General features: G+C 38.2%; 1 protein-coding gene across 4 annotated transcripts in view; it reads left to right on the top strand.

The window, feature by feature from the left end:
* The window catches only part of LOC126457219 (endonuclease/exonuclease/phosphatase family domain-containing protein 1-like), a 130486-nt gene extending 124563 nt beyond the window's left edge, over positions 1-5923 (top strand). For all 4 annotated transcript variants that reach the window (XM_050093344.1, XM_050093342.1, XM_050093343.1 and 1 more), the window contains exon 13: positions 321-5923. In XM_050093344.1, coding sequence (XP_049949301.1) covers positions 321-454 — 134 coding nt within the window. In that variant the 3' untranslated portion in view covers positions 455-5923. The remainder of the gene's footprint in view (positions 1-320) is intronic.
* Positions 5924-12330: the final 6407 nt, after the last annotated feature.

Genomic DNA, 12330 nt, shown 5'->3' on the forward strand with positions numbered 1-12330 from the left:
GGACACTACTTTGATGAGACTAAATGTCTCTGATAATCAACTGTGGAAGTAACCTCTCACCAGAAAAATTCAGATACAAACAATGCTTTGTATGCTGTGACAAAGTGAATGTGTTGCCCCTAAATATTTGCGTTATGTGATGGGCTCCAGAAATTTAATCCTTACATTTTAATCAAATACTATCTGTCTTTCTCTTTGTTATGAGAAATATCTTTCATTACTACTTATTTTATGTTTTATTGTGTGACTTGGTTCATGTGGTTTGCTCTGCAGTGATATCAGAAAGTAATAAGTGTTGGCAACAAACATTTTATTTCCAGGTGTTTGGGGTATTGTGAGGCAAGGTCTGTCACATCTCGCTATTCCTAAAGGATGGCTGTGGGGTGGCTGTGCCACAGAACATTGCCCGGTGTGGTGTGAACTTTTCACAGGCACTACTGTGCAGCACAGCTGAGTTGTAACACATCACATTCTCCTGAAGTAAACAGAGATATCATATTGATAGTTAATAATATTTATCATATGTTTTTCTCTCAAATAGTTTATGTTCGTAATATTTAATTTCATCATTCCACACGCAATTAGTGCCACAAATTATACATGTATTTTCTAGTTATTAGAAATACTAAATCTGTAGCAGACAATAGTTGTGGCAGGCTTACCACAGATAAAGCAAATAACAAAGAAGTTTTGTGTTGCACTTGAGGGAAAATGCACAGAAAAATAATTTAAGATGCAGGAATTTTGTGATTTGCATTGCTGATCTTACTTATTGCATTGTTGATTTATTGTATAATATTTATTGTGGAATTAGAGTGTGTGTGTGTGTGTGTGTGTGTGTGTGTGTGTGTGTGTGTGTGTGTGTGTGTGTGAGTGAGTGAGTGAGTGAGAGAGAGAGCGAGAGAGAGATATATATTCTTTCCTGCTTGTTTTAAGTATGTGTGGTATCAGATTGTTCTTGCCTTTGTAAGTTTCACAGTATTATAAGTCTTCCCATAATTGTCTAACAGAAATATATTTTATACTCGTGTATTGTTCTGTCTGGAAGATAAAGTATCGAGAAGTAGATGTAAAGATGCCATTATCTGTGATAGATTTTGTAACACAGTGTAATGGTTCATAGACTGAAATAACTCCAAACTTCACATCACATTTAATATACATATATAATCATTCAATCTCATATAATTGACCAGATTTTCTTTTAATTAAGAAGTGAGAAGTCATACCTGGATCTACTGATATTTATAATACTATTTTATTGTAGGTGACAGTCTTCAGTTAACTCTATGATGCAAAATATTTGCTTTGGAAAAGCATCACAACTTTTAAATTGTTAAGACATTTTAGATTTCACTGACAGGTGCTCTTACACCAATCCTGTTGTGCGTAATTTGTCATGTTTTGTGATATTGTAGTTGAATTAATGATTTGAAGTTTTAATTTATATACTGTATTCTTAGAATATGTTGTGCAAAACCAGAAACAATCAAGTATATTTTAAATTTTGATGCTGAGAAACATTTATTTCACTATGTAATGTGACGCAGATGTTGAGAACCAGAATTTTGTTCTTGAAAGCAAATGCTAAACTGCTAGTGCATCCTACTGTCATCATTCACTATAGTTTGTACAGTAATTGTCTGTGAGGGTATTCAGCCTGTTCAGACTTGAAAACTATTTTATTATGTGTTGTGAGTCCTTTATGGATCAAGGCTTTTGCTGTTAAGAATCTATGTTGCTGATGTTGCCATCATCTTCATTGATCACATAATCTTGCTCACTGTGTTTGCATTACACACACTCAAAATACTTACACACTTATATGGAAAATAATTAATTACAGGCAGCTGTAGGGGGAGACTTTGGGAATTTCTGATCATTCTCTTGAATTTCATAGTAAGTGGTGTACCAACTTTTTTTCCAGCTTTGTTTTTCTTCCATCATCTCTTTTATTTCTGGCATGTCACTCTGGGAGAACTCCAGCTTAACATTATGTGTAATGCAGTCTACATACTTGTGCATAACAACACCACAGTCACTTTTGTTGCTTTGCATTGGGATATGCTTCACACACCAGATCTCCCATATGTCTTCACTAAGTGATTCAGTTGATCTCTGTGCAGCTTCTTGGTACAAGTAATTCCATTTAGTTAATGGACTTGACTCATTATCTTCTCCCATACTGTCATAATACAGGAATGCCTGCTTTTGGAAATAGGCAGCTGCCACACATCAGTCAGTTCCCAGATGAACAGGAAAAACAAAATGTCAAGTTTGAATACATCTGTCTGGTCAATTTTTTCATGCTCTGATAACCACATTTAATAATATTTGGGAAGAAACGTGTTGTATGCATACCTTTCTGATTCTCTGTTCTGTCTCCCTGTTTGCTTTACAAGTTTCATGTATAAATTCACAGATTTGATTGTTGAGTTAGTTTGTCCCAAATGAAGTAACTAAATCAGAAAGAATCATCAGCGAGTGAAACCCTTCACCCACCAACTCCTTATTAGTGTCCTTGCATTAGTCGTCGTAACCCTCTGACTCGCCAGATGAGTGAGACGCATTTCAGCAATTTTAGCAGTCATCACATCATACTCATGTGGAATATCTTCAGGAAAACTGTTAGATACTATCCTTTGGTAGTGACTTCCAATTGTATTTCATTGAATAAATGTAGTAATGTGACCTTCTCCATACTGCTTTTTTAGAGTCTCATTTCTCTCTTAGCCTTTCATCCTCTGAATATTCAGTTTTGTTGGGGTGTATAGGTTTCCCCTGACCAGTTCTCCTCCCACCAAACTACTTGCATCATTCTCCTTCAACACGCTGAAAACAAGTTTTTTGGAAAAATGCTGTAGCTTTTAAATAAGATTATGTTTTCTACATGTCTAAGAAGAATGATATATGTAGTGCAGATGGAGTACAGTTGCTACTGTGGTATGTAGATAAGAGGTTTCAGAAATATAAACATTTTAATTTTTTTTTATTTTGTAAAGCTGACATAGACGGTAATGTCTAGTGAACCAACACATGGGACAAATGAAACTAACAGTACATGATCATTTTTCTTTTCTTTTACATTAGTTACTCAAAAAGAAAAATCAATTAACAAGATTAAGAGGTTATAAAAATACTAAATGCAGTTGCAGTTTAGGGTTTATAGTCTGGAGACACTTACATTCTTGAAAATCAAAGTTAGAGCAGTTTGCAATGTAGTTTACTCCTATTTGTGAAAGGAAACTGAAGACTTGTATTCCTTTATTCAGGTCATGCCATATTTGATTGTTCAGGTTAGTAGCTAGAGTTTACAACTGAATTTTTTTTATATGAAATGCTCATTGCTATTCTGTCAGCTTCACTTCAAAGAACTGGAGGCAGGGGGGAGAGAAGAAAGAAAGAGAGAAAGAGAGAGAGAGAGAGAGAGAGAGAGAGAGAGAGAGAATGTGCTTGTGTGCTGCAGTGTGCATGGGAACACATGTGTATCTTACGCGAGCATACATGCATTCACACGTAAGAGCATGCACACATGTGGGAACATGCATGTGTATGTGCTCTGAAGCAAATGTGCAAATGCGCATGCACTTTGTCTTTCTCTCTTGGTATAGTTTCTCGCAAAGTTAAATCATCCTAATGATCCTGTTACATGTACATGCATTAACACATGGGAGTGCGCATGCTCATCCACATGTGAGAGCACACACATGTTGTCAAGCACACATTCACACTCAGAGAAGAAGAAAATGGCTTGTCTAATGTTATGGTTCCCTGCAACCAATAGATAAAGTTTAGTTCACAGCAAAACATGAAGAGAGTTTTTAATGAACCAATTATTTATGTTAACCACAAATGAAAATTAACTGATTAATACTCAATCTGTGTCCAATATTTTCTCAAATAAAGTTATGAAAATTAAATGTAAAAATATTGTTTGAATGATCTTATTGTAAATGCTTAAAATTAAGAATCTTTGTTGGTACGTAAATACAATAGGTGCTCATAATTCAACATGTTTTTGCTATAAGGTCTTTTGAAAACAATAATGGCAGCTTCTCTGTATAGTAGACCTAATTGTCAGTACAAAAGCTTTTTGTAAAAAAAAGATGGTAGCATTGACTAGAGTAATAAAGAGAAAGGGGGATGGGAAAGAAAATCAGTATATAACAATTAACACATACCATAAGTATGTAAATACAAGGAGACCTTGCCAAAGAAAAATAAAATGATATTATGGCAGAACTAACAGAATAAGCAAAAAATTACAAGTCCTAGTTTCTCTTTGGAGATAAATACAACAATTTACTTCGGTACATTTAGTAAAAGAAGTATCAACATACTGTTGTATTTTTAAGAGTGGAGCTGTAGGATATGACTAAAAAGACAATATAATTTACTTTCAAACCAATACTCATGTCAAGAACTGCCCCCCCCCCCCTCCCCCCACCCTCATCTTCAGAAAAATGTTGTTAACTTTTAGCTACAGTTGGTTTCAGTGAATCTGTCATGCTTCGTAAAATACATTCTAACTGACTAGCATTTGGTTTTGGTTACTAAAGATTAGTAAGCACCACATGGGTAGATGGCAGGAAAAAGTGAGCTGTGAGTAATCAAAGAATTGTGTTGTTAAAAATGTGTTCAGGTCAATAATATGAGGACAATATTGCTGTAATTTTGTGTTCAAGATATGGGCTGTGCACTTGTACACATTGTTTACAATCATTAATTATATCAAAGAGAAGATTTCTCTGGATTGTTAGTACAGGGCTACTACAAATGATTCACTCATTTTCATAGCTCTTTATTTTCCAAAGTATTACATGTACAAATATGATTGATGCATTAATATAACCATAAACCCTATACAGCTTCATCTGCGACACTGCACAGAAAACATTAACATTCAGTAAATCTGTTTCATTTACCACAGTTTCATGAGGATTTTCAGTGCCCCACAGTCACCTATTGTGGCGATTAACATTTCCATATAAATGCAAGGTTGCTCCATTGCTGAATATCACCTTGAAGGCAAAATGTTCATCCTCTTGCTTTGTCACCGTTTTGTCAAGGCATTGCACTCATAACAGCAACTACTGGGTACAATGCAAACTTGGTGAGTTTACAGCTCTACTTCAACATCAGTCATGACTAAATGTAATATTTTGGAAAATATAGAACTTTTAAAGCAAATGAATTATTTATAGTAGCCCTGTACGTATGCACTGGTGTCTGTGCTGTTTGTTCACGAAACCGACTCACTTTAATTAAGTTTTAGGCATTCCAGATATGCATACGTAAACACTCAGCTGAAACAATGTGTTGAATTGTGTTACAAATAGGCTACTCTTTTTACAGTGGAAATGTTTGTAATGTTTGAAATAAGAACTGTTGCTTATTATTGTTGATGTTGTTATTATTTTTTTAAGTGACTTAGTATGGAACAGTCATAATTATTTTAAATTCAAACACTGCATGCAGTCAGCTTTTCAACTGTTATTTGTTAAATGTAAATTGAATTCATAACAGAATACTACGGTTTGTTCATGTGAATTTCTTGTAAGCTCCCATCAGAAACTACACCATTACAACAGTGCTGTGGCTTATATTCTGAAGTTAAGTTATCTGTAAGATTTACTGTTTTAACAAGTGAATTGCATAAACTAAAATGGCAGAGGATTATGACTAAACAGTAATGTAACTGTAAGGAAGTGTGCTGTTAACAGTATTCACAATGAGGCTGTGAAATTGGTGTGTTAGCCAAGAATGACAAATAACTGAAACTATGTGTAATGTGTTCTTACAGCATTCTTCTGACCCTGTTGTTGTTAACTTTTGTTACTGTATTCAAATGCCAATCTGAAAAGATTTTGTACTTTGTTTTTTTATGTAGAATGTTATTAAAATTCTGAATATCAAAAAATAACCTCCAGTTTTTTTCAAAATGTCAAAAGATTGCTGGAGAAGCCTGAAGAATTAAACCTCCAGTTTGTTGCCACATGCAAGATGCTTACATATATACACTTTTTACGTCTACAAACATTTCTACGTAAAACTGATGCCACTATTCATTTCACCCTTCTTCTATAGTATATTTGGGCTCTGAAGAGACACTTTTTCAAGTTCAGACAGAGACCTGCAGTCTGAACACACTTCTACTTAGTTGTTGGGTGGCTTAGATGTTCTTCACGTTTCTTCAAAATAAAAAAAAAACAGACATTTTGTCCATTTAAGGTGTCAAAGCAGGTTGTCCATCATACGTTCAAAGGTGGTGGAGTGCTATGTAGTCCAAATAATTGTAAACTGACAGAGACTGTCAGAAGTTATAAATGCAGTCTCTTCCTGTTCAGCCTCATCAACCTCCATTTGCCAATACCTTGCTTGCGTGTCCATAGCTGAGAAATACATTGCTCCTCTCAAGCAATCTAGGGGTCATCAATGTGGAGAAATGGGTAGACATCTTTATTCATGATTTTGTTCAGTCATCAGTATTCAATGCAGAAATTCCATGTGCCATGCTCCTTCTTCTACTCATGGATCACAGGAGAGAACAGAGGATTCCCTGAAGGTCCAATGTCATCTTAAAGTGTTTTCTTCACTTTCTTCCAGATTATATGTTGTTTAGCCGGCGACACCCTGTATGAGCACTTGGCTACTTAGAAGATAATCCCCCACTGTTGATACGGTGTTTCAGCGTGGGCTGCATGGTCTGTCTTTCCCTCACTTCAGATTTGAGAGCATCAGAAAATTGTTGAAAAACGGCCAGTACTTGCTGAAATTTTTTCTTGGCCCCTTTGTCTGTAATGGCAGTGGAGCACAATTACCTTTTTTTTCTGCTCTTCTTAGACTGGTTCAGCTCTTCATACCTACACACATTTAGAGATGAGGTGTTGTTGCTCCTGACAATTAGTGATCCACAGTTCTGCTTCACCACCTACAATGCTTATGATCACTGCTGGCATGTAGGTTTCTCTTGTGAGCCTGAGTAGCTTTTTGCAATCAACAAAAGCTTCAGTTTAAGTGTCTAGATTGATATTTGGAATTTGTCTTATTTACGATGGTGGAATAACAATGCCTTCACTGGAAAACAAATGCCCAGAGCAATATTTGTTACATGTGCTTGTCAAAATAGGTTCGTCATTCTAGAGCTCTCATCATCCACAGTCTGTGACTGCTTGTGATGTCAGCATGAAGTCCCATCCAAGAACAACATACGACTACATTCTGAAATTGCAGATTTGAAGGACTGTATTCTGTCCTTGATAGTTATTCTTGCAATATGTGTTTCTTTCAGCTGTACATACTTCTCATTTGTGACTTTTAGTGCAGTTGCTTTCATATCACTGGATGTAGTATTACTTAGCCGATGACGATAAACATTCGTCATCACTGAAAAGGAAGCCCCTGAGTCGACTAGCACCCAGACAGGTTGGTCGGTGGTTGTGGTGGTGGTGGTGGTGGTGGTGGTGATTGAGATTTTGTGACTTCTTGGTGACTGTCATCCATAAATGATACCCTTGCTTAGATTTCTCCTGAATTCAGCGGCTTGGTGATCAATTGATACTTTTATATGGCAGTGGAGAATGGCTAGGGCATGTTGGGGAGCGCCGGCCGGTGTGGCCGTGCGGTTAAAGGCGCTTCAGTCTGGAACCGCGTGACCGCTACGGTCGCAGGTTCGAGTCCTGCCTCGGGCATGGATGTGTGTGATGTCCTTAGGTTAGTTAGGTTTAAGTAGTTCTAAGTTCTAGGGGACTGATGACCACAGAAGTTAAGTCCCATAGTGCTCAGAGCCATTTGAACCATGTTGGGGAGCATCATCATCCAGTGTTTAGCAATAGGCTTCATCCCAAAGGCTGGCTATAATACTTTGCAGTTCACTGTTGTGAACAGAACTGTCATGCTGGGTGACATCTGGTGGCGTAGTAGTCGTTGAAATCTCATCGTTGTTCTCTGCAGTAGTGTACAACATGTCCAGAGCATCCACAGTGGAAACACCAATATGCTGTTCTCTGCCCTCCTAATGTCTGTTCTTCTGAAGGACATTATATGTGGCAGAGAAGGTGGTTGTACATGTGTTGGATGGGTGATGGTTTGGACTACTGCAGCACAGGTCTGAGTTGGCAGACTCCCCATTCTTCCTTGCACACTCGAGTGGTTGTTTAGATTAATGCTAAAGAGCAATAAACCTCTTCTTCAACATTGTCAGTTATCTCGACGTATGGGGTAGACATTTATGTTTTCTATTGCTTGCTTACTCAGTCTGACTGTTGGGGCTGCCATAAAATGGTGTCTCTCTTCTCTTACAACCTGGCATACAAGAAAGGTGAGGTCATAGTGGTCTTCCACAACTGCCATAGGGACCACATTCCAGCATTGGTCATACCTCTTTCGTCTGAATCTGTTCTATTCCATTCCCTCAATTTGTTGGCACCACTTGATGAATTATTTTGTCATTCATCTACATCTACATCCATACTCCGCAAGCCACCTGACAGTGTGTGGCGGAGGGTACTTTGAGTACCTCTATCGGTTCTCCCTTCTATTCCAGTCTTGTATTGTTTGTGGAAAGAAAGCCTCTGTGTGGGCTCTAATCTCTCTGATTTTATCCTCATGGTCTCTTCATGAGATATACGTACGAGGGAGCAATATACTGCTTGACTCCTCGGTGAAGGTATGTTCTCGAAACTTCAACAAAAGCCCATACCGAGCTACTGAGCGCCTCTCCTGCAGAGTCTTCCACTGGAGTTTATCTATCATCCTTTATCAGAAGAGTGTGTTACATGTCTTCTGTGATTCCATTTATCATGTTTGAGATTTTGGCAGGTCCTGTCATGTTAGGATTCACAGTGTGGCTAGCATAGTACTAAAACATTTTGTATGTAGCACTGTGCCATTTCCCCAAGATGTTAGAACTGTTCTTCACTTGTTCTTCCAGTACACAGACTTGCTGCTGATTGTCGCCAAACATCTTCAGTCTGGCCTGGAATTTATACCAGCCATTGAGCCTCCCCTTGTTCTCAAACTGCTGCAGGGATGTGCAAAAATAAATATACTTATTTTCCAAACTCATGTCATCCCACCTATTGTATTTGGTGACTCAGTCAAATCCTTTGCCACTGAATCAAGTCCTGAACAGCAGCTCCGGACAACACTTATGGATGCCTGACATGCAGCTGACTTACTGCTGTTTTGGAATGCATTGTTCTCCTGAATATACTGACCATGGGAACAATGTACTGCTTTTATTCCAGTTCCTGTCTGTGTAGCCAATGGATTTTATGTTTCCTAATTTGAAACATAGTGATGTACACGTTTTGAATTACCTAGAATATACATCAATCAATCACACATCATAATCACAATCTGGTCCCTATCTGAAACATATTAACAATTAATTAACAACGTGAACACCAACATGCAGCCAGAATAGAAAGAAATGAACTCATTGACATGGTTTGCTGGTATTTATATAGACATTGAATATTCCAGAATATACAAACACAAGAAATTTTGAGAACCTTCCAGAAATGATGCATACCAGGTAACAAACAATATGGATGACTCTTAAAAAGAACCTGCTGGAAATGCACCTCTTAGATTATCTGCCGTGTGTGATGCGACTGAGGGGAAAAAACCACTCAACAATCAATGGAACTGTGGGAAGATGGAGTACCAAAAACAAGTGGAGGAGGGTGGGGAGGGGAGGGGGGGGGGGGGAGATAGGGCACTTGCCCCTGCCCCTGGAGTATAGACACTTTATTTGTATACTGAGTGGGTAACTGTTAATTCTCTGGAGTATAATAAGTTTTTTGTGTCACCTATATAGTTTAGTTCGCATGATATAAATATCTTGAAACAGACTGACTTATTATATCAGTAATAGCAATTTTAGAACCTTGCACCTCCTCCACAGGAATAATTTCTGCGGACACCCATGGTAACACTGCATTGATTTTCTGGTGAAGTCAGAAGACAGCCAGGAAGCCAAAATCATTAAATTCTAATCTAAAAATGCATTCACACTTAGGACTGTACTACCATTTTACCAAGAAGTGACTGCTACTGAAATGAGCTCTACCAATATTGAAAGCAAGGCTACTCAGTCCGCAGCTCGTGGTCGTGCGGTGTTCTCGCTCCCCGCGCCCGGGTTCGATTCCCGGCTGGGTCAGGGATTTTTCTCTGCCTCATGATGACTGGGTGTTGTGTGATGTCCTTAGGTTAGTTAGGTTTAAGCAGTTCTAAGTTCTAGGGGACTGATGACCATAGATGTTAAGTCCTATAGTGCTCCGAGCCATAGTGCTCAGAGCCAAGACTACTCAGAGTGGACAAGAATACTGACAAAACTTCTTTTGTGTTGTAGTTCCATCAAATATTAACCAGGAAGTTGGTTTAAACACCACAGTGCTTACTAAGCCTGGTCCTATTGGAGATGGTTTGACCTTCCCCTCATCACTTTAAATTAATACTTGTTATGTTTGCCTTACATCACCCATAAAGAATACAACATTGGCTAAGGGACTGCCCCACACCTAAACATACATGAAAGTGAGTGCTAAGTTTTCTGCGCCTGTTCCAAAGTGCACTCTATATGCTGGCGTACGCCTTTGCCAGCACTCCAGTTGGCATTAGGGAACATTGTATAGCAAGCACAGAACTAAGGATGCCTATGAGAAGAGAATACCAAGACATACCCCAGGCTACACACTGCTAACACACCCTGGGCAGAGTCCCCCTGCTGATCGAGCTGTCTTGATATCTATCCCAGTACCTCAGTAAGTTGCGTCAGGACTCAATTCGCATTATACCTCAATACATCACACTGTGCTCTAAGTCTCCCACAATGATAGTCATCGCCTCACACCTTAGTTAGCTGTGAGGGAACATTAGTCATTGTATATAGCAGTGATATGGACACAGACGAGGTTCAAGAATTAGTACATGTGATTTTTGTACTGTTAACCACAGAGCTTCAGATTGGACATCATTGAAGTTAAGTACCCAATTTGTTCCTGTAACAAAGTGTGTTTTAACCATGTGTGCATTTTGCGTTGTAGTGTGAGGGAACTGGCCATCCACGTATCATCAGTTCATTGCAAGTTCCTAGAGTATATTCTGCAGTTGGCTTGAGTATTGTGACATTTCTGAAAGAAATATACTTTTTGGAAGCAGTTGATAAATGTTGAGGAAAAAGCAATTTTGTGAAATTCAGCTGGCATTTTTCACACCCAGTTTCTTGCAAATAGTGGATGCAAGTGCAGTAGAAGATTATGTCTCCTAGATTTCTGAAAGGCATTTGATACTAACACTTTACTGCTACAAACCAGTATACAACATACATAATATCTTTACAAGTGTGGGACTGGCTGGAAGAACTTTTGTCTAATTGAACGCAGTACTGAATATGCAGTGCACTTTATTCACTTCAGAACCCAGTACACTATAATGGACAGAAAATGTTAAAATGTGCCTCGAGAAAGTGTAAAGTTCTCAGTACACATACGTGATATCTCAAGGAGAGTCTGAAGTACCCACAAATTGTTTGTTGAAAATGCAGTTGTCTACAGCAAAGTATCTTTGCTGATGATTATAAGCAAATGCAAAACAACTTAATAGTGATTCTACTTTGTGCACTGAATGGCAGTTCTCTTTAAATGTGGCTAAATGAAAGAATGAAATCAAACAATGGAAACTCCAGGTAGTCTTAACATTGTAACGACTTAAAGTGTGAAAGTAGGTGTGGGTTACACTGATTTATTTCCCCAAACCACATTCCCTTCTTTACGAGGTGACTTGGAATTTTGCAGCCCCTCTTCTTTACGGGATAGTCGGCTGCTGGAAAATATCTTGACTTCTTCTCCGTCGAATAGCGCTAGGTACAGGAACTTTTAAGCCTCTTTCCACCTATAAAATGAGTAGACATACAAACTTCCCTTTTCGTCAGTTAATGATGTATTTGACTTTCATGCACAATATAATTCATACTTTCGTCATACATATGTAACTTTCTGTAAGTACCTCGTACCATCGAACATTAGAAACAAAATGAGTTACAGTTAAAAGAAAGTTGACTTGACTCCCATGACTTTCTTAAAGTAAAAAAGAGTCTGAAAATACATATTGCCTCTATGAAGGCTGAGTCAAAAGTCCACAAGAGTACTTTGCAACTGTTCTTGTTTCACATAACAATAGTCAGTGACCCAATAAGCACAAAGCTGCATATAGACTCCATGGTTCTTCCATACACACTCACTAAAAGATCTATGGATTGCCCGACAGGTACTTGTCGGTACCGTTCGACCGCCACGTCTACCTTCTTTCCGCAACTGCTTTTAA

The sequence above is a fragment of the Schistocerca serialis genome, chromosome 2, assembly GCF_023864345.2.
Source record: "Schistocerca serialis cubense isolate TAMUIC-IGC-003099 chromosome 2, iqSchSeri2.2, whole genome shotgun sequence".
In the NCBI taxonomy this organism is placed as follows: Eukaryota; Metazoa; Arthropoda; class Insecta; order Orthoptera; family Acrididae; genus Schistocerca; species Schistocerca serialis.